Here is a 22,878-nt window from a genome sequence, read left to right as displayed (position 1 = left end):
AGGCTGAGCATGTTCTGCCAAGTTCTCGGGCCTCAATTTCCCTCTCCCACCTTTATAGTCTCCACGAGGTAGGGCCTGACCCACCTCTGACCAGACAGTGTCATCCAGACATCTGGGCTCCTCTGTCCCTCTCCCCTCTCTCCTTGGCAGATGTGTATTCTGACTTAAAAATCCATTAAAAAAAATCCCTCTGGAGAGCTCTTCTTTATATCTCTACGTAGGATGAGAGACTCGTCAGCTTATCATAGAATCCAGCCCACAGCTCTGTGGACTATCTGCTTATCTGTTCCCATAGGCTGTAAGCCAAGCTTTCCTTCCTTCCTTCCTTCCTTCCTTCCTTCCTTCCTTCCTTCCTTCCTTCCATGAGCTCTGTTCTAGGCACAGCAGTGTACGAAACTAGCACAGATCCCCGCCATAACAGAACTTACCCCACAGCAAGACACATTAAATAAGCATACAGTGTGTAGCAAATACAGGGAGATTTGGCACCAAAGTATTCCCCAGGCTTCCTAGCTCTGGCAGTTGAGTGGGGCTGTGATTACCTTTGAACTGTGAGCAGAAATGTGTGTCATTGTCCGTATGGAGTACTTAGGAGCTTGTCCATACCCTCTGACTGTCTGTCTTCTCCTTCTTGAGCCAGTAGAATTGTCTTCTCCTGCTTGAGCCAGTAGAAGACGATGGTCACATGGCAAGATGGGAACCCCTTCATCCTTGGTTGCTGCTATAGGGCAACAGCCTAGAGAGCCACTGGTCCTAAATTGGCTCTCTGTGAGAAGTTCACTGTCAGGCCACCCTGCTTTAAGAGCTGTTAACCGCAGAGTGACATAGCCTTTGTGGACGACTGAAGGTTGTGATGATGCAATGAAGAAAAGTCAAGGAGGAAGACAGAGAGTGCTTTAGGGGGCCAGTGGGGGCTCCTGCTGAGGAGGTGAAGGGGAAAGTCTTACAAGAGAGGAACTGTCGGTGAAAAGACCTGAAAAAAGCTCAGGAGGCAATCTGACTGACCGGAAGAGTGCCCGGCAGAGGGAAGACCAACGCAGAGGCTCCAAGCAGGGCTGTGTCCAGCCCCTTGCAGGGACATCAAGCGTGCCTGGGCTGGACAAAAGGGAAAGCAGCATAGCGAGGCTTAAGAGGCAGAGAAATGTTCTATTCAGCTTTGTGAGCCATGGCTAGGTCTTTGAGTCTGGGCTAGAACGCCCTTGCAGAGTTTGAATAGAAGTGTGATTTGGTTTGACTTCTGTGTCACCGCTTGGGCTGCTGTTTTAGGAACAGATTGAAAGCATCCCAGAACCTTGCAGAGAGCCTCAACAGGAGACTGTTGGTTATTTCTTACCGGTTGGAAGTTTGGAGCTCCAGCTGAGATTTGATTGGGAAGGCCAGACTCTCATGTAGGACTTGGGAATCTTGACGGAACAACTGAGTCATTAATCAACTCCCAGACAATCTGTCTGAGGAAACAAGCAGCAACAAATGATAGATTCTGAGGCCGAAAAGATGGCTCAGTGGCTAAGACCTCCTGTTGCTCTTGCAGAGGACCTGGATCCGGTCCCCAGCTCCCTCTTAGAAGCTTTTACCATCTGTAGATCCAGTCCCAGGGGACCTTATATCCTCTTCTGGTCCCCACCAGCACCGGGCACACAGAGCACACATACATCCATGTGGGCAGAATATCATATAAAATATAAAATATTAAACCTTGAGTTAAAAAACAAGGTAGATTCAGAATGTATACTGTCACCCGCCATATAGCCACATTCGACTCAATGGTGGGTGACACACATGGCCTCATAAGACTTTTTATTTTTTCTCATAAGCTGAAAAGTGGCTATTGTACTGTAGACAGAGGGACACGGTAGCCACTGCCAGGGCAGTGTTTGTGGTGTGGTGCCGACAAGCAAACCATTTAGGGGTTCTGATATCCAAATCCCTATGGTTCTATTATGAATCCCTGCCGCAGTCAATATAGAAATGTGCTATCTGGGTTCACAGCTTATGTCTCAGCTAGGGTTTCTACTGCCATGACGGGACGCTGTGACCACGGCACCTCTTAGAAAGGAAGACCTTTAATTGGAGCTGGCACACAGTTTCAGAGGTTAGCCCATCACCATTATGTCGGGTGCAAGCATGGCCGCGTGCAGGCAGACATGGAGCTGAGAGTCCTACATCTCGGTCTGTAGATGTAGGCAGGCTGTGGGGCACACTGGGCAGGGCTTGAGCATAGGAGGCCTCAAAGCCCGCCCCCACAGAGACACACTTCCTCCAGCAAGGCCACACCTACTCCACCAAGGCCACACTGACTAATAACGCCACTCACTATAGGCCGAGCACTCAAACACAATAATCTATGGGGGCCATTCCTATTCAGACCACCACAGCCTACAGTCAATAAGCTGCATCGTATATGTAACAGGCTATGCAACCTAGATTTGCACAAACACATCCTACAGTGGTAACGAAACAATACAATGACCTGACAGTGCATCAGAAGTAGGTTATCAAGTAGTATGTGAGTGCTTTTTAAAGACACAGCCAGAACGACTTCCAGATGAAGAAGTCAGGACTGATTCCAAAACTTTGACCTGAAGTTTGGAGTTGCGGGTTAGAACTGAGATCTGATGGAGAAGGTTAGAATTTCAGGTGGGACTTGATAGGTTTGGGGTACTAACTCAGGTAACGAAAGGAAGCTGAAACCTGGGTTTTCCTTTCACATAGTATGTATTTATTTAATGTTCAGCTGCAGACAGACAGGCTCTGCTCACGACAGAACGTTTAGATGATAAGAAGACTACACAGAAGAGCTCTGTGTGGTGCTCTCTCTCGCGCTGTTGAACTGTCCAGTGATCCACTGCAGTGATACTGTGCTTACAGAGCAGAAGAAAAAGCAAGCAGAACGTAGCTTTGACCTTCTTTTCAAAGACCCCCCTCATCCCCGTGAGATGGCTCTGTGGGTAAGGGTGCTGGACACGGAGTCTGGCAACCTGGGTTTGCTCCCAGGAACTCACGGGATGGAATGAGAGAACTGAGTCGTGCAGCTGTCCTCTGACCGCCCCCAACAGTCTTGACTGGAGTCTTGAGCTTAATGCCCATTAATAATATCTTCATGCATGATAGGTTAGGAAAGTGTAACCCAGTCAGAACACACCATCTATGTTGCAACAAAGGCCTAAAATGCACATCAGTAAGCGGGGGTGGAAGCTACTCTGGGCGTAATGATGATTTTCCTGCAGTTACTCTATTCGTCAGAGTTACCTCAGTCTCAGTTAATATCCAGACTTGAAACACACATGAATCATTCCAAAGGCCATATTATTTCTTACTCAGACACTAATTACTGCCCTCCTTTTCCTGCCACTCCTCCAAGAACAATATTGCAGGACCAACTTTCCGGGCCACAAAGAAAGCCTCTAGAAAGAGGGTCTTTCAGAGGACCGTGAAAACTTACCTAAGGCGAGGTAATGAAGCTGGATCCTAACGGAGCCGCAACCCACAGGAAGTGACTGGGACGGGCTAGTTAGTTATCTTTGCACAGCTGTGGCCAAAATGCCTCAGAGAACAACTCTGAGATTCCCAGGAACCCCAGGTCAGCAGTGATACAGTTGAAATATTTTGTGATTGTGACAGTTTCTAGGGCTGCCACAACAAAGTACTTTGGAACGAGTGAATGGTTCATGGCAGAAATAGACTGCCACAGTTCTGGATACCACCTGTCCAAACCAAAGAGTTGGCAGGACCACGCTTTTTCCGAACTCCGAGGATAGCCTAAGTTGCCTCTTCCAGCTTCTGGCAGTTTGGGGCAATTCTTGCCATTCTTTGGCTCTCCTCCTTCCCCATCCTTTCTCCTTCCTTCTCCCTTGTCTTCTTCCCTATGTGTCCCTCCTCCTGCCCGCTCTTCCCTCTTCCCCTTCACTCCCACCCTCCTCCTGAGGTACTGGGAGTTAGGCCCCTGATCTCATACCAGATATGCATATACTGTCCTATGACCTACATCCCCAGCTCTCCTTTCCAGCTTCTAATTATTTCATTTCAAGGCTAGGTCTCCCTGAATTGTTCACATTGGCCTGTGGCTTGTGAGCCTCCCGTTACGGGCTCTAGCACAGCTGGGTTCACAGGCCTGTGCCGCTGTGAGTGCTCACCTTGGCATTTCTTGACTTACAGATGAATAACGTTAAGCTCTTCCACCTGTGGCTTCCTGTGCCCTTCACCCCTCAGTGTCAATCTCCAAATTTCTTCTTCTAAGAAGGACATCACTTATTGGAAAGGACCCACCCTAACCCAGTAGAGTGAACTCTTAATTTGATTGTTTCTATAAAGAGCTTGTTTCCAAGTAAAGTCTAGGTTTCCGGGCATACCTGAATTTGGGAGACGTTATCCGACACTAAATTACTAAAATGCAAGACTGTTACAATGCATTTTGGAGGAACTTATAGAATTAAATAGTAACTGATTAATTTTGTTTGTGTGTCGGAGAAAAACTTTCAGGAGACCTCATCTCTGCTTTGAGGCAGAGTCTCTGGTTTCTGCGGCTGTACAGCTTCTCAGGCTGGCTCCCCTGCAAGCTTCCAGGCAATTCTTCCCCTCCCCCCATCTCTAGGTAAGAGAGCTGGGATTACAGATGAGTGCCACCACATCTGGCTTATTAATGGGTTCTGGAGCTCAAACTCAGGTTAGTAGGCCTCTTCAGTTAGTGCTTTTATCCATTGAGCCTCGCCAGCCCAGAACTCACAGAATCAAACCAAAAAATCTCTTAACAGCCAGAGTTTATGAATCCAACATCCCTCACCTGTGTGGTATAGTCCGTGCAATTATTATCGGGTAGAAATGATGAGAGTGAGAGATGGAAATTAATCAGATCAGGCAGCAACGTTGAGGCAGGAATTAGAAAAATGTCCTTGTTGGGGGCCAGGGATGCCAGAAGAGAGTTCTGATTTCTATTTTTTAATTTTTAACTGTCACCTCCACCCAACACCTGTGAGTGACAGAGCTGAGAAGAGCCACCTAGGCGCCTGGTTGGGCCAACTGGACTGAGTAGCTCATCTCCCTCCCGACACCTCACTCTGGCTTCTGCCAGAAGCCCTTTATAAGCTCCCAGAGCATCAGCTAGATGGTACCCTCTCTCCTGGGATCCGCCCTGCTGTATGGGGGCTCTGTTCCCTCTGCCTTTTGGAGGATGTAGAGTTTCCAGGACCCTGAGACTTCCCCTCTCAGCTAAGCCCACTAACCTCTGAGAAAGGCCCCACCAGCTTCAAAGATACTCTAATATTCCCATCTCCTGGTGTCTTACCATTCCCATTTTGCCAATAACCTAAGAGCAGTGGGGCAGGTCAGCCAGGGTAAGATCCTGGGTGCGCTCTGACCCAGCCTCTGACTTCAGAGACCACATAAAGGGATGGACCGAGTACCCTTTCCAGTTGCTCTGGAATTAACTGGAAGAGCAGCCTCTTTCTACCAATATTCTTGTCCATAAATGTCTCTCTGTGTGTGTGTTATAAACAAGTTCAGATTCCCAAAGAGGCCACCACCCCAATTAAAGTGTCTTGACAAGGCAGGACTTTCCTTTTGTTCAGAAGGGTGTGCTGTTCATAAGAGTGGAAAAGCAAGCACGTGGAGGTAGCAGATTCACTCGTTTTTGTTTTTGTTGTTGTTGTTTTTTTTTTTATCCTAATGCTGGTAACCATGTCTTTCCCCCACTAGCTGGGGACTGACCTCAGTCTCTCATGACTGGCTGGTTTTAAAAGAATCAGCGTAAAGAAGATGAAGGGTCATGGAAAGGGACAGTCACTTAAAGTCCCTCAAGCTAGAAGAGTGCAGCAGCAGCAGGCTTTTGGCTACACAAAAGTGGGGGATCCAACATTTGTGTAAAGGTCTTATAGGTTGGGGGAGATAAAAGATATTCGAATTCTTCGAATTCTTTGCTGCAAATACAAGTTTCACAGTGTTTGACTGAGACTATATATAGAGACTACACACAGGCACAATTCGGATCTTCACACATCCAGCATGCTTGTGGCTCTGCACCATCAGCCCTCTGTGTGGGAGGAGGAAACCCACTGGCCTAGGCATTTGGACTGACAATACTATAAGTTTCCCTTTTCCAGTAACTTTGGGGTTTGGTTTTCCTGCCCCAGGTCCAAGGAGTCCAGTTCTTGGAGTTCTCGGAAGTTCAGAACCAGGACGACTTCTACAGCACCCAAGCTGGCTGTGTCCACACTCAGGACCAGCTCGGCGAGTACGTCATGTACGATGATGCCCTGCGGGATCTGAAGGAGCTGGAGTCAGAGCTGCTGCTCCTTGCCAGCCATTACATTGAGAAAGAAAAAAGTAAGGAGGCAGATTAAAAATCAACAGGCCAGGGCTGGGGATGAAGCTCAGTGGTAGCGTGCGCGGTTGGTGTGCGCAAGGCTCTTGTAAATCTCTGGTACCGAAAAAACGAACAAAACACACAGACCGGTGACCAAACAATAGTATTTAAAACGTAAGCATACCAGAGTCCTTACCCGAGTGAACCGAGTCTGGCAAGCTGTCCTCTGACACCCTCACATGCAAATTCGGACATACGCTCGCACTCAGGTGATGGAGCTATGTTTTTTTTAAGGGATCAGTTGTAATTCTTGCTGTTGTTGGATTGCTTGCTCCCCGGGGAAAGTCCTACATCACCCACTGGGTGGAAGGGCTGTGGTACAGGCTCCTGTGTTGGGGGAAGCAAAGGAATGAGGGATGTTTTTCCTGAGCCCCCTGGCCTTGAGGAAGCCTGGTTTAGAAGCGGCCATCACGGGGCCCGCCAGGGGATCTGGCTACGAGAATGCCAGGCAAGCCCCGAAGGGAGGACTCAAGACTTGGGCTAATCTAGCAACCCATGATTACCAGTTTTTGCTTCCTTCTGGCCCCATCACCAATCTTCCAGTTTTAAAAGTAGGTGGGGGGAGGCCGGTTCCCCTGGGATGGCACAGTAGCGTTTCCTGCTGCGTTTGGAAAGGGCTAAGAGCGCAGCACAGGAAACAGGGTTAAGAAGGTGTTTGTGTATAAAATGCTTCTCGGAGGACGTTTGACAGCTGGCTTTTCAGATCCCGGGCAGCGTTGATTTGACACGACGCTGCACGTATTAGAATATGCAGGCGTTGCCCCAGCTGTACCTGCAGTCCCGCCCCGAGCATTCTAGAACGTTTCATTTCGGCTCTCAGCGTTCTCTTTTCAGTGGTTCTACTCCACCCGGCTTTCCTCCGTATTTATTGACAACCCCGCATAGCTATTTCTGTCCGCTGAGAACGTAATTCGGTTGGAACACATTTAACCACAAGGCCATTTTCGCAGGCGCTCGCTGGCTGTGCTGTGGTCACTACTGTGAAATGGTTTCCCGTTTCACTGCCGCCTGAGAGGACCCTGATCAAGGCCCGTCTCTTGCTAAACACCCGTCACGGAGCCGATAATTCTTCAGCTCACGTGTCAGAACCTGGATGTTTCCTGCCTTCTAGTATCTTCTCCTGAAGCGAGCCACTTATAAATTGGAAGCGATAATCATTTTGGCAGTGAAGCTAACACCGATCCGATAGAAAATATTTCTGCCAAATGGTGATTAGCTTTACCGTGTTACGGGGGCAATTAATGTAATTAAGGAATGTCTTAGAAGGCTCTCTGGAAATTTCTGACATTGTTAACGTTAGTGACAATAGCAGGGCTGGCAAGATCTGGCTGGCTCAGGCAGTAAAAGTGCTTGCCTTGCAATCGTGGGGGCCTAAGGTGAATCCCCACCACCTAAAAAGCTGGCCATGGTGGCCAACTCTGTAATGCCTGTTCTGGAGGCGGAGGCAGGAAGATTCCAAGGGTTTAATGAACAATCAGCTTATCCTACATAGGAACCTTCAAAACACATCCCCCAAAGAACACCACCTTAGGGTAACCTCTCTCTCTCTCTCACACACACACACACACACACACTTCACACAGGAAAAAAAATACTACAGTAATTCAAGTTGTTAAATCACCAGACACCAGTTTTTGAAAAAGGAAAAATGTATGCTCTGCCATTAAAGCTGTAAATTCAGGAACATTTTTAACACAGATTTCATGCCAACTGGCTTTATTTCTAAACAGTCTTTGAAGGCCTGGAGGTGTGGTTTGGTTGGCAACCCTGGGCGTGATGCCCAGCACCACATAAAACGGGCATGGTGGGCACACATGTGATGCCAGGGCTCTCAGTTTGTGCAGTAGAGACAGGAGGATCAGAAGTTCAAGGTCATCTTCAGCTACATAGTGAGTTCAGGGCCAGCCTGTGCTACATGAGACTGTCTCACAATGATAAAAATTTAACCAAGCGTGGTATGGTGGGGCTGTCAGGGTCCTCTCAGGCAGTTGTGAAATGGGAAACCATTTCACAGTGGGTGAAGACAGAACTTGTAATCCCAGCCCTCAGGAGGCAGAGGCAGGCAGATCTCTGTGAGTTTCAGGCCAGCCAAGGCTACACAGTCAGGCCCTGTATCAAAGTAAACCCCAAAACATCTGTTGACTTGGGAGTTAACAAGTGTGGGCTTTTGTCTTTTCAGGTAGCTCTTCAGCTTACTTTAGGGATCCCGGTCTATGCCTGAGGCAGAGCTTCTGGTCTCTGTGTTCCTCCGAGAAGGAGCATTTTGAGAAGGTTTGTCTCTAACCATTCCCACTGGCTTCTTCCCAGGTCACAAGGAGGATAGCAAGTCAGAGAGCAGCCAGCGCTGGGGCTGGGCCCATGGCAGCGTGGACAGGTTCGAGGTGCTGTATGACCTGTGGACCTGCGAAGCAAACCTTCTAGAAAGCAAACGCCAGGTATGACTGCTAGAAGGCAAACTGTCTCTCAAAGAACCGTTTGCTGGCGCTCGAGGTATCCACCTGTAATCACAGTCCCCAGGAGGCCGAGGCAGGGAGATTGCTGTGAGTCTGAAGCCAGTGTGGACTATACAGGGGTTCCAGGCCAGCTGGCTGCATAACAAGACTGTCTCAAACAAACAGAAAAACTAAACAGCAAAGTCTGTTTGCACCGAGACAGGTTCTGGGTTTTTTTGGTTTGTTTGTTGTTGTTGCTAAAACCAATGAGACATTTAAGGCTGCTCTCAAGAGAGCAAATAAATAAAGCTTTAAATTATTAATTTTCATTTCTAGCCTACAGAATTTGAACACGTGTGTGTGTGTGTGTGTGTGTGTGTGTGTGTGCTTGTGTTTGTTTGTGAGTCAGTGAAGACTAACCCCAAGGCCTTGTTCATTCAAGGCAAATGCTTTACAACTGAGCTGTATCCCAATCTCTCTCTCTCTCTTTTCTTTTAGATTTGTTATATTTTGTATGTATGTTTGCCCGCATGTATGTATACATACCACATGTGTGCCTGGTGCTCTTGGGGACCAGAAGAGGGCATCAGAGCTCCTGGAACTGGAGTTAGGCTTGTGAGCCACCACAGGGGGCCTGGGATTCGAACTCTGGTCTTCTGAAAGAGCAACAAGTGCTCTGAACTTCCGAGCTGTCTCTCCACACCCCTCTTCTTACTTTTTCTTATGAGATATATCTCACTAAGGCTGCCCTTAAACTAGCTCTATAGTCCAGGCTGGCTTTGAACGCCTAATCCTCCTATATCAGCAATCTAAGTAGCTGAAATTTCAGGCCTTTGCCTGCAGGCCCAGTTAAATTTAATTTCCTTGCTGTGGTTCTTCCTCACAAAAAAATAAGATGTGAACGATACTATGTTATCTCGCAGGTATGTTTTGTTAGAGGGCTCTGTGATCCAGGCTTTTCTTAGTCTGTGATTCCTATTAGTAAGAATGGGTGGTGACCACTTAGATTCATAGAGACAAACTTAAACAGAGGCAGACCCACTGACCAATCACAGCCACTGGACTATGCCGGTGAGTAAAAGCAGGGAGTGCTGAGCACAGTAGTCAGGAGGCTGAATACCAAGCAAAGGAACTGCAGGCTGCTAATCCATCAGCCACATCATGAGGGGGCCATGTCCTAGTAAGACATGGAACTTGCAGGTGAACTGGTCTTCACTTAAGCCTTCCAGTCATCACCAGTTGTTAGGAGAGTTTTTTAAAGGGCTTACTCTTATTTTTAGTTATGTGTGAGAGGGGGTATGTACCGGAGCGCAGATGTATGTGGAGGTCTGTGAAATGTGTTAGAGTGAAAGGCAGTTGAGAGCCACTGGGAATTGAACTCAAGCCCATCGCAGGAGCAGCAAGCACTTTCTGATTATAATTTAATTTTATTTCATGGGTATTGGTGTGAGGGTGTCAGATCCCCTGGAGCTGGAGTTACAGACAGTTGTGAGCTGCTATGTGGGCACCAGAGATTGAACCTGGTCCTCTGGAAGAGCAGCGGGGGAACCATTGGGCCATCTCTCCAGCCCCACAGCAAGCACTTTTAACCACCGAGTCATCCCTTATCTCTCTAATTCCATGCTAAGAGGATTTTTTTTAATCAAAATTTAAAAATCACCTTGCTAGGTGCTATTTCAGAGATTTATAGATACATGCAAGAGAGTATTCGTAGCTTTAAGAAACTTAGAGTCTCACGAAGGTATTTAGAGTCTTGTCTGTCCAATGTTTTCACAAACACCCTTCAACCTGAAAGTCCCAGGACACCTATGACAGCAGTGGACATCTGCCTTACTGTTTAAAAGGCCTCTGGTGAAGGCTCAGGGATGGACAAATTACACATAAGATTTATGTTTTACCATCTTAAAAATATACGTTTCTAAATCATAGAAAAAGAGAAATTTATGGTCTCTAAAAGTTTAACCAATCTCTAAGCAAAACATCCTTGTAACTGAGCACATTCAAGAGCAGGGGCCGTCAGTGGAAAGAGATATTTGTCTTGTGTGGGGATTGTCAAAGTTGAGAAAATTGTCACTAAGTCTTCCTGAGGAACAGGTACGGCTAAAAGATGAATAAGGTGTCTGGCGGAGAAAGACTCTAAAGCATAGAAAATGCCATTTACAATGTCAGAGAGTGTCAAACGGGGAACAGCCAGGGAGACTCCTTCCTTGGCAGACTTACTGCTAATGGGGGGGGGGGGGGATTTTACATGTAAACCTATTTGGGTACAAACTGGTAAGGGCCTGTGAACCATCTATTTATTTATTTAATCACTTTACAGCCTGACTGAAGCTCCCTCCCTCCTCTCCTCCCAGCCCCACCTTTACATCCCCTCCCTCTCTCCCTTCCTCCCCTTCTCAGAGAAGAAGAGCCCCCCCCCCAAAGGGTACCTACCCACCCTGACACCTAAAGTTACAGCAGGGCTAAGCACATATCCTTTCCCACTGAGACCAGACAAGGCAGCCCAGCTAGGGGAAAGGGATCCAGTGGCAGGCAACAGAGCCAGAGACAGCCATTGCTCCTCTTGTTAAGGGAATTGTATGTTGACCAAGCTGCACATTCGTTACATATGTGGAGGAGGTCTAGGTCCAGCCTGTGTCTGCTCTTTGGGTGGTGGTTCAGTCTCCGTGAGCCCCCATGGGCCCAGGTTAATTTACTCTGTAGGCCTTCTTATGGTATCCTTGTCCCCTCCAGCTCCTTTAATCCCCTCCTCCCCACACACATACACATACACACACACTTCCACAAAACTCCCCGAGCTTGGCCTGTTGTTTGGCTGTGGGTCTCTGCATCTGTTTCCATCAGCTGCTGTATAAAGACAGTTATGCTAGTCTGCAAGCATGCCAGAGTGTCATTAAGAGTGTCAGGGGTTGGCTCTCTCCCATGGGGTGGGTCTCAAGTTGGGCTGGTCATTAGTTTGCCCATTCCCTCAATCTCTGCTCCATCTTTATCCCTATACTTCTTGTAGGAAAGACTAATTTGGGGTCACTGCTTTTATGGATGAGTTGGTGTCCGTCTCTCCCCCCACCCCGCACTGGGAGTTCCCCCTGCTACAGGAGGTGACAACTTCAGGCTTCATATCCCCTGAAGAGTCTCAGCTAGGGTCACCCCATAGACTCCCATGCACCTCCCCTGTCCCAGAGATAGCTCCCATCATTTTTTTGTTTTCATTCCCGGGCCTTCCCACCCCCACCCCTACCCCCAGTGAACTAGTTAATTTTAAGGTTCATTGGGTAACTCGGGTTTCTTGAAATTTTCCCACTTGTAATCCATTTTGTCCAAGAAAATTTTACACAGCTCCAGACATATACCTATATATAAAAGATGTATAGATCAAGCATCACTGATAGTAAATCATAAAGAAATGTAGTTTAAAAAATTCTTTAGTATACTGTGGTTCTACTGCTTACTAAGAACAAAAGTAAATTTCCAAACCAATGAAATGGCTCTCCCTGTTTCTTTACTCCAACCCACCTCAAAGATCCACTAATTTGATATTTAATATGCTGAAGAATGGCAGTAGAAAAACAGTAAAAATAACCTTGGTTTTTCACAATTAAATCATTATGCTCTTATAAGAGCAGAACACTTACACGTCTGGCCAAACACTGAAATTTATAACATACAGTGTTCTCAAACCTCAGTTGGGTGTTTCAGGCAATGTGTATTGGCATTGTATGGTGGGATGACATTAAAAGAATGAAGTGTGTATGTTACGTGCTTAGAAACTCAGCCTGCATGGAAGTCACATGACGCCAGGTAGGCAAGCACTGCGCCTATGCATTTGACTTTGAGTTAGTTTTTCATTGTTGTGTATTCATAAACCCTTTAATATTGCCGTGCTTGTGTGTGTGTGTGTGTGTGTGTGTGTGTATGTGTGTGTGTGTTCCCTATATTCAGTTACATGACCGTTGGAATGAATTGAGACGCTTTGGAGAAGTGAAGAAGAGCCTTTAGGTGAGAAATGTTTTCAGTAGCTGTCTTAACGTCTGCGTGGAGGATGGACTGAATAAGAAACCCTTAGAGAAGAGATCACCTCTACCGTAGCCATGAGTGGAAAAAGATGAGTGTCTGAATGGGCCCCTGGTGATACCTACTTTTATGGAGCAGGCTGTGGAGCAGGAGTAGCCTAAACTGAAGCCAAACAGGGAAGAAATAGTTTGGAAGGGCCAACAGGAAAGAGCTGGAGGATGCCCACTAAGAGTGCAGTAAAATGTTGAGGAAGATGCGTCAAGGCCCCAGAGTAGGCTCAGAGCTCAGGTGGCCCTTGCAGCTCTGTAGGGCTCTGTCAGGAGTGCCTGGGTGTGGAAGCCAGCCAACCACAGCTGTGATGTGGTCTGAAAACTGGCAAGTGAAGGTGGTGTCTTTTTAACTGTTCCTGTAGCAGAATAGACGGTTAACAGTTTTATGTGCCCCCCGGTCAGTTACTCACAGAGATGCAGATCACTGATCATTTGGAAACAACCATCTGAGCTGAAAAGGTGCCAGGCTCAGACTTTGGAAGACAGTTATTTTAGCAAATAGCGACCACCAGTGAGAAACTCAGACTGTAGGCTTATATTTTTCAAAAGCCTATTTATTTTAGGCTCTTAAATTCTTTATCTCCCTTCCAACCCTCTGACCTGAGGTAGGAGATTAGCAGGGAAAAGTTCTGTAGACCTCTTTTACCTACTTCTTCTGTGTGTGTGTGTGTGTACACACCAGTCTTCTCTTTCCCTTTCATGGAAGCCTCAGGCAGGATTCAATGGCAGCAGAAGAGTCACAGGAAGGAAGGACAGAGACCAAGCCCTCAGTCCACACTGTAGTTAATTCCATGCTAAGCTGTCAAAGCTGCCCCCTGGCTCCTTCTGGGGGACATGAAACTATTTTAATTTAAAACAATTGTTGAAAATATCTTCCCCTTGTATCCTACCTGGAGAATAAGAAGTTCCCTATAGAAACTGAGCTTTCTGGGCCAAAACTGTAAAATATGGTCTTCCAAGTCAGAAATCCTAGCCAAAGAACCCATTTTACGTGGCTGAGCCAAATTTCCATGTGAGGTACAATTGGTCCCCGACCCCCACACTGACTGCGCTGCCAAGTCTTCTCAGCTGTTTTCAATTGTTAAATGTATCGGCATCACCATTTAAGAAGCCCTGGGATGTATTAGGTTCTTTCAAGTCCTTACAATAACCACTGTGTGTATGAAGACGATAAAATCAGAGCTGATGTCAGCTTATGTGGCTTGGGGGACTAGAGAAGCCAGAGAGTTGGTGGGACAGCTTCTAGATCATGCTGTCCCATCTCCTGCTTTCCCTGAAGTCGCCAGACACCCTCTGCAACAATTTGAATCCACCTAGGCAGCATTAACGTGATTTTCATGTATTATCCCCATGACAAGGGGGAGAGGGTCTATGGCAGGCTGCATCTGCTTCCACCGATTTCCTGTCTGACACTTTGGTGTGACCCACAGCACTGTCTTCAAAAAGTTGTCATAAATCTTAGATCTTACAAATAAGACAATCTCACAAATCAGGTGAGCCCAGTGAGGCTTTGTAGTATCAGTTTTGTCCGTTTTCCTATTTTCTCCAGCATCTCCCTGCTACTCCCCCTGTGAAGAGCATATTTCTTTGCTGAGAGTTGGTCCTTGACACACAAAGGTGACATTTGTCAAGTTGGGAAGGTTTCTCAGGCAAATGCCAGCCTGGAGTTTAAATGGAACTGGGCCAGTTAGCAAACAGCTAACAAATAGAACCCATGAGGCAGAAGGATCATGCCCCACCCTTGCTAGGAAGGAATCCATAATAAAATGATGCAGTTGACACCGGAGACCTTCTCTCAGCTGAACCGAAAGACTGAAAAGATGTTATTACCTTAAGTTACATTTTCCTTCTCAACAGATAAAAATATTACAATATTTGGGTCATACTTACGAGTATTTGTTACTTAGCTGATATTAAAAGTTGCTTGGATGCCTTGTATTTCTACTTACTTTGGGGGAGTGCGGCCTTAGTTGGGGCTCAGTAGGCATGCCCCAGCTCACATCAGACAATTCAGAGGATAACTTAGGGGAGTGTGCTCTTGACTTCTGTCATGTGACTTCCAGAGAATGAACTCAGGTACTCAGACTTGGTGCCTTTCTTGCTGTACTCTTTTAGACTGCCTGGACATTCTGTGTTCTTATTTGCTGACTCTAGCAACCTTTTCATTGACAGTAAACATTCAGTTTAGCAAGGTCCTCTGCAACTTGGCCTCATCACATTGGGATGGCCAGAAGGGACTCTCCTGCAAGCCAATATCCCTTGTGAAAGAAACCAACAATTGGGTTCTTTGTCCAAAAACAGGTCAAGAAGTTTAAATACCATAAACCAGCTCCCAGGATTGCCCTGGCCCAGCCAGGAAGTACATGTTTCTTCCTTAATCTCTCTCTGGGACAGCTGAGACACTCTGAGCCCCTGGAGTCGTTTCTTCATTTCTTCTTCCTTTCTGTTACTTAACAGTTGGCTCTTACTCTAGAGCAGATCTTGGGCAATCACTTAGACCATCCTCATTTTCTCTGGGATGAACTTAGAGCCATACAGAACTCACCACCTTTCTTCACGTCATGCTGTGAAGTATGAGTTTCTGATCTCTCGGCATTCCTTCCGAGGCAGCCTGAGCTTTTGGCTCCTCTTGGTTGGATTTGGCACCTTTCCAAAAGGGCACCCACAAAGCGTGAGCGCCACGTTAATCACTTTTCTGTGGGCTGTGATGAAATGCCTAAAAGAGGCCACTCGGAGAGGAAGGATTTATTCTGGCCCACACAGTTGAGCTCTTGTAATGGATCTTGGTTTGGAAGGCCTGGAGGCAAGCAGCTCCATGGCAACAGGAGGGAGAGCGTAGCTGGGGATCCTTACTTCCTCACAACAGGACAGGACAGGAAGTCACCCTGGCCTGCAAACTTCAAGGCCCACACGACCAGATCCACTTCTTCCACTCTTCAAATGTTCCACAACATCTTGAAATGGTGCCGCCAGCTAGAGACCACACATTCAAACCTAAGAGTCTGTGAGGTACTGACAAATGTCCCAGGGTCACTTCCATGAGCCTTGACATTGGGCAGGCAGATAGGAACTCCTCTGTATAGATGACATCCGACTCCTAGTGTCTGTTCAGTCCCTATTGGTAAAAGAGGAAAATTCTTCCTCCTCTGCACCTGCCAATTCAGTGCCATGGGCCTTGGAAATTAATGACAAAAGACAGAGGGGTTGATGTGTGTACATGTGGAAGTCTCAGAGAACAGAGGACTCAAGCCCACAAGTGAAAAGGTAATCTTCCCATCCACAAATAGGCCCAGGAACTGGTCAGATACTCCTCAAAAGAGGAAACACAATAGCGACTAAATATTTTATTATTTTTTTATGACAGTGCTACCGACTTTGCCTGTGTGTGCGATGGCGTCCATGTGGAGGTCAGAGGTCAACTTGTAAGAGTCAGTTCTCTGCTTCCACCGTGTCAACAGATCCCGGGGATTGAACCCAAGTCTTAAGGCTTAGCTACAGGTGTTCGTAACCACCCAGCCATCTCCCTGGCCCAAATGACATTTGAAATAGTGTTCAGCATTCTTGCTGATCAGGGAAATGTGAATTGAAACTTGTCTGAGAGACCATCTCAGCCCAGTCAGAATGGCTGACTCAAGAAAACAAGCGGCAATGAGCTTGCTGAGGAGATGGGAGCTCGGAGTCCTTCTATTCTGTCGGTGGGAATGTAACTGCCAGAGCAGCTATGGAGATCAGTGTGAAGGTTTCTCACAGAATAGAGCTACCAGATGGCCCAGCTATGGCAGTCCCGGGTGTACACCCAGAGGACTGTAAATTCTACCAGAGACACTTGGGCGCTCATGATTATTGCTGCTCTATTCACGATAGCCAGAACGTGGAATCAGCTTAGACGTCTGTCAGTAGATGAATATGTAATAGAAAAATGTGGTACACATAAACAGTGGAATTTTATTCAGCTATAAAGGAAAATAAAATCATGATGCTTGCAGAAAAAAAAATAGATACAAATAGGACTTATGTTAGACAAACTCTCCCAGACATGGGAAGATGCGTGTGTGTTTTCTCTCATCTGCAAATCCTAGACTTTAATGTTTGTATGTGAGTGTGGGTTTGGGTGCTTGGGACATGAAACTAGAAAAGGGACAGTGAGGTAGAAAAAGAGGTAGGGTGTTGAGGCACTGCAGGGAAGGGGGCCAGCCAGGGGGATGGGGAAGGGGAATGGAGGAGGGGAATGAAGAAAAACAATGTATGAAAATGACAGCCTCAAGCCCATGATTTCTGTATGTGTGTATGTATGTGTACACATTCGTGTATGTGGATACATGTGTGTAAGGTGCTCTTGCACATGCATGCGCATGCATATGGAAGCTAGGTGTCACTTTTCAGACGCCATCTATGTTCTTTTTGAGACAGGGTCTCTCTCTTCAGCCTAGAACTCCCCAAGTAGGGCTAGGCTAGCTGGCCAGTGGTCCGCAGGGATCTGCCTGCCTCTACCTCTTCAGTGCTAACATTACAAAGAAACGACACTATGCCTGGCTTTTGTTTGTTTGTTTGTTTGTTTTTGTTTTTGTTTTTTTGAAACAGGGTTTCTCCGTGTAGCCTTGGCCATCCTGGATTCGGTTTGTAGACCAGGCAGGCCCAGCATTCACAGAGATCTGTCTGCCTCTGCCTCCCAGAGTGCTGGGATCACAGGCCTGGGCTACGGCGCCCAGCTACCGGGCATTTTTTTAAAATGTGGATTCTGGGAGATCAGACTCGGGTTCTTGTAGGCACTGTTTTTTAAACTCTACTTTGTTTGGGATTTCTTAAGTCTCTGCCTCCCTTCCAAGCCCTCGACCCTAGATAGGAGAGAAAGAAGGTTAGATGGGAAAGGGGATGAAGACCTTAGACTTAGTTCCAGGTGGTTAGGGTTGTCAGGTTCTCTGGAAATCTGGATATCTAGCAGTCCAGCAACAGGGAATAGGACTATCAACCACGTGGCATTCCTTTCGTTTGTAAAGATGAGGGGAAGAAAGAACAAAAGTAGATGGGTCACATTTAAGTCCAGTTTCTTCCGGCCCCAGCTCTTGCCCTCTTTACCCTGCCGGTTTGCTAACTCGCTGGCTCTTAACCGTGTTTGCCGGTCCCAGGCCACTAGCTACCCAGAGGTTCCGGTATCTGTCTTCCATTAAGGCCCCGGGGCTCGTCAAAGCCCTCGGTGAAGTTTCCATCTTGTCTGCTGGCACAGAGCTGCCCCCACCGTCTTCTGACCGTAAGCCTTATTTTCAGCTTCTAGATAATTACCTGGAAGCCTACCAGCACACGCTGGACCCCAGGGGGAGGTTCACCTTGGCGCAAGCAATGACTGACATCATGTACCGACGCCCCAAGTTTGATCTCGCTCACTCGTATTTCACCGAGGCCTACCAAGACGATTGCACCAGCCTGAAGCTTCACCTGCAGCTAGCCAGGGCCGTCGGCAGCCACCATGTGAGTAGGGAGAGCTTGGCTGGCTCCTCCTGGGAGGAGGGTGGGAGCCGCAAGCCAGAAATACAAGTAACGTTCTTTCATGGCAGGTCCAGAATCGGGGATTTCTGGGCAGAGTGTTTATTTGTAAGCTCATTTGCGCTTCTGAATTCCAGGCATAACTGAGGTCTTAAAGGGAGGCGTGTGACTCCAGCTACAGTTAACCTTACACGCATGGAGGAATCGGGGACCTTTTATGAGATCATAGAGTTATCATCAATGAAGGTCTAGTGATGCACCTTTCTAAGACACCGTCATATAAAATTTTGATTCCCCCCCCCCCCCATATAGAGAAGATTTTTGTTTGGGTGGTTTTGTTTGTTTGCTTCCTTTTTGTTTTTGAGACAAGGTCTCACGAAGGAGCCTAGGCTCTCCCTGAACCCCTGGAAATCCTGCCTCAAGTGCTGGAGTTACAGATATGCACCACACTGGCTTCTGCTTATTTCATTTCATTTTCTTTTATTGAGACAGGCTCCTGCACTGTAGCCCTGGCTGCCTTGTACTCACTGTATAGCTCTGGCTGGTCTGAAAACCTCAGTATAGACCAGGCTGGCCTTGAATTCACAGGAATCCACCTGTCTCAGCCTCCTGGGAGCTGGGATTGAAGGCATGTGCCACGGGCCCAGGTTTCTTTGGCTTTTTCAGATTGGTTGGCTCTCCTTTTCTTGGCTGACCTTTGATGGAGAGACCAGAATGTTCCATCGTAAATAAGTCTTCAAAGCCACTCCTGGGTGAAAACTAGTGAGATGATAGAGACACCGGGGTTTATCCAAGGCTCGTAGTTCAGGCCTGGGGAATGTTTGTTATTTTAGCTAGAGCAGCAGCGGGAATATGTCCAGAGGCTCTGTCCAGAGGACCTCCCCGAGGCTGGAAAGACGTTCGGACTTCCCCTGGACATAATTTGCAAGCACTTTGTTTCCTTCGGCAACGGCTGGTGAGTTGGTGTTGCATTAGCATTTTCCGTTTCCTCTCGGAGGGCGGTTAAGGTTGCAGTATTGGATCAAAGTACGAAGCTCTTAAGCACCATTCGAGGTTTCGTGGATGTGAGAGGCCTTAAGCGGAGACCTTGAGCCCAGCTCCTGTATCTGAATCCTGCGAGCGCTTCAAAGTTTCTCTGAAAGGAATTTCTTTCTTCTCACAGCCTCGAGTCTCTCAACACCCAGCACATACTTTTGAACACAGGCGTGGCCCCCACCTATAGGTACACATTAAAGACAGTCTTTATGGAAGAAGTTGACACGACAGTTACATCTTGGGGACAGTCAAGCTGCACTGTGAGAGACAGTAGCTGAAATTCTACCTTCTTAAGAAAGCGTTCAGGTCCCCATAGACCTCGAAACACTGAGGTCATCATGATAACGAGCTAGGCACCAGCACATCTTGCTGTGGAAAGAATCTGCTGCTCCGGAAATGGCTTTTAGCAGATCAGGCTAAGACTAGAATGGATACTGGAAGCTGTCAGACTGGTCCGCAAACCCAGTGCCATTTACTTGGCCGAAGCTTGTTTACAGGCTTTGAGCCCTGTGCTTCAAGATCTAGGACCAAGCAGAAACCCTTTTATATAGACTCTAATGGAAATATTTGTGCCCTTCAGTTTTAAGGTAGGGAGACCCCTGTCTCGTTCTGTAGCCTTTATTTAAAAAAGAAATTAATCCGCAATTAAGTATTTTATTGATATTGGCCTTCATCTATCCTAAAATATGAAGGAGTCCCAACAGTGTACAGAGGACTTTTAAAAGATTGTCTTTGTTCATTAACATTTGGGTGAAGGAAAGAAAAAAAAAAGCAAAAATAGTGGAAATTATTATTTTTATGTAATCATTTTTATTGTTAAGCTATTCTGTTTTCAGGTGGTTAGTAAAGTGTCGACAGTTTTGTTACAGTCATTTGTTTACTTGTCCAGTAAGCAAATTGGAAATACATCAGTTTCTTCCCACTCTTCAGGGCTTGTGTTAAAGCAGAGAGCATGTTGCATTGCTGGTCAATTCCCTCGGTACTCCCCGGTCTTTAGAAGGCCCTGGACGTCTAGCAGATGTGTAATTGGTCTTTAAAAACATAAAGTCAGACATCTTTCCAAAAAAAAGATACCTTTATGCTTTGTTGTGAAAAAGAAAACCATCCTGTCTTCTCGTCTTCAAGCCCAGCTTCAGAAAACGCCCGTCTGTTGGAGGTCCACCCGTCCCTTGGCCTGCTTGGGCTCATCCCGGAAGCTCTGGAGCACGTGTTGCGCGAGGCTCGCCACGCCCGCAAGCCTGCGTCACCCAGCAGGCTCGCCCAGCTGGAGAAACGTGTCCTGCAGCTTGCCCTGGACCTGTGGCTCACCCCGGCCAAGGCCGAGGCCTGCTACAGCGCGCAGCTCCAGAGAGATGTAGGTGTCCTGTGCCAGGACAGTTGGGTCCCTGGCGAAGACACGGCTTCCTCCCAGATGTTTCTGTTTAGCTGTGTTTGGCTGTTTGGCACTGTTCCACTGCTATTTGGTCAGAGAAAGCTCACAAGCCTTGCCAGTATTTCTACGTGATTTTTTTTTTTTTTTTTTTTTTTTGGAGGGAGGTGAAGGTTATAGCTAGAGTATAAGAATGCGAATATAATTTAAGTCAAATGGAGGATTACATGCGTATGTGAAAAATATTTTCTCCGTTCTCACTGGCGCTTTAATGCTACACAGTGTGTTTGTGATTTGGGAAGACGCTGGACAACCATAAGGGCCAATGCTTGGGGCTGTGCCTGATGACTTATATATAGATCGTGATCTTACACCTGTGTGGATTTATGTCCACCGCGTGCATACAGCTGCCTGCAGATGACCTATAGGTGGTGTGAGCTGCCTGCTGTGGGTGCTGGGAACCACACCCAGGTCCTCTGCAGGAACAGTGAGTGGCCAGTCTCTGAGCCATCTCTCCAGCTTTGGCTGAGATTATTTTTAACACATTTGGTCACTGGCTGTCCATGTGTGTGTGTGTGTTTGTGTGTGTGTGCTTCTTTTTGGTTTGCTTATCTGAGAAAATAATTTCACTGCTCTCCACTTATTTGAGCTTTAATGAAATAGAATTTTAACCTTTTTGTCTATCCTATTTTCAGCAAATATTTTTTCATTTGTCTTTTTTTAGACAAAACTCTTATTTTTGCATAGTAGGATCTGTTGACCATTTCCTTTGCGATTTTTTTTCTATCCTCCTAAATGCAGGAAGAAAAGCACCCGTTAGATATTTCATTTGCCTCATTTTACCCCAGTCTTAAGGGTTTGATTTAATTTTTAAACATCTAGCTCTCTTCCTGTTTCCTAGGATTAATGTACATGGGATGATGTGTGAGGCAGAAACCGAGATCTTCCCGCAGTGAGGAGCCATTTGTCTTACCTCCATTTACTATGCTCATGGTGTCCTGCAGTCATATTTTATAAACTGTCTTATAAATCACAGTGACCGTCTGGGGTGCTTGTCTAGTCTCCTACTGATGTCACAATTTTATTTATTGTTTTTTGAAATATGTTCATAATTCAATCTAGAAATAACTGAGTTATTTAGACTAAACTTTTGAGTTAAAAAAATGGATGCAGCACTGCCCTCTGGGAAGAAAAAAAAATGCAGGAATTTAACAGGTCTCTTGGCTCTCTCTTTAGAGGCCTGGAAATCACATCTCCAGTAGACAAGTTTTCTGGTAGATACCTAGTTAAGGAAGATGTATCCTTCGGCACAAACCAGAAAAAGGAGATGAAGGTCCTCCTACTAGGTCCTTACTGAAAGGGGCGCTTTAGAGGACAGTGGAGATATGAGAGCCCAGCTGTTCCCTAAGGCAGAAGGGCATTAAAGGGCATTAAGGGCACCCTTGGATATTTCATGGATCCCATGGGGTCACCTGGGAGTGAGGGTGGGGTCACTGTGAGGCAGGTAGGGTCCTGTGAAGCCACAGAACTTGGAAGTGGGGCGCTAAAGTTACTCTTGGTACTACTAAATGACCTTGTAAAGTTTAAAAGTCACAAGCCAGGCCTGGGTGCAGGCTCACAGTCTCAGAAGGCTGAAGCAGGAGGGTTACAAGTTCGAGGCCAGCCTGGGCAACGTAGTGAGGTCTTGCTTGAAAGTAAAAATAAAAAGTAACTCCATAGCAAAGGAAGGGCTGACCTAGCGTGAGGCCCTGGGTTTAATTCCCAGTCATTTTAGATTCTTCATTACTAAAGAAGAATAATGAGATCTTTGACGCTGCCTAGGGGATGTGGTGAAAACTAAAATGAGTTCATATGGGTGAAAAAAATTTTAAACTGCAATTAAAGAGGTTTATAAAAACTGTTATTGGCCCCCAAAACATTTTTGAGTGTTTTATTTTATGTCTGTGGGTCTTTTGCCTGTATGTATGTCTGTGTGCCACTTGCCTACTGGGTGCCTGTGGAAGCCAAGGAAGGCATTGGACCCCTTAGCACTGGAGTTGTGAGTAGTTCTGAGCTGCCATGTGGGTGCTGGGGCTCAAACCTAGGACCCCTGGAAATGCAGCCAGTGTTTTTAACCACTGAACCATACCTCCAATTTTTAAA

At 46.7% G+C, this 22,878-nt stretch overlaps 1 protein-coding gene across 1 annotated transcript in view; it reads left to right on the top strand.

Annotated features, from left to right (window-relative positions):
• The window catches only part of LOC110555438 (uncharacterized), a 164,046-nt gene that overhangs the window by 52,331 nt on the left and 88,837 nt on the right, over nucleotides 1-22,878 (top strand). The window contains exons 15-19 of the mRNA XM_060373513.1: nucleotides 6,126-6,318; nucleotides 8,666-8,793; nucleotides 18,117-18,317; nucleotides 19,166-19,287; nucleotides 20,493-20,721. Coding sequence (XP_060229496.1) covers nucleotides 6,126-6,318; nucleotides 8,666-8,793; nucleotides 18,117-18,317; nucleotides 19,166-19,287; nucleotides 20,493-20,721 — 873 coding nt within the window. The remainder of the gene's footprint in view (nucleotides 1-6,125; nucleotides 6,319-8,665; nucleotides 8,794-18,116; nucleotides 18,318-19,165; nucleotides 19,288-20,492; nucleotides 20,722-22,878) is intronic.

The sequence above is a fragment of the Meriones unguiculatus genome, chromosome 20 (genome assembly GCF_030254825.1).
Source record: "Meriones unguiculatus strain TT.TT164.6M chromosome 20, Bangor_MerUng_6.1, whole genome shotgun sequence".
NCBI lineage: Eukaryota > Metazoa > Chordata > Mammalia > Rodentia > Muridae > Meriones > Meriones unguiculatus.
The sequence above is the reverse complement of the archived record's forward strand: the minus strand, read 5'-3'. Positions and strand labels throughout refer to the sequence as shown.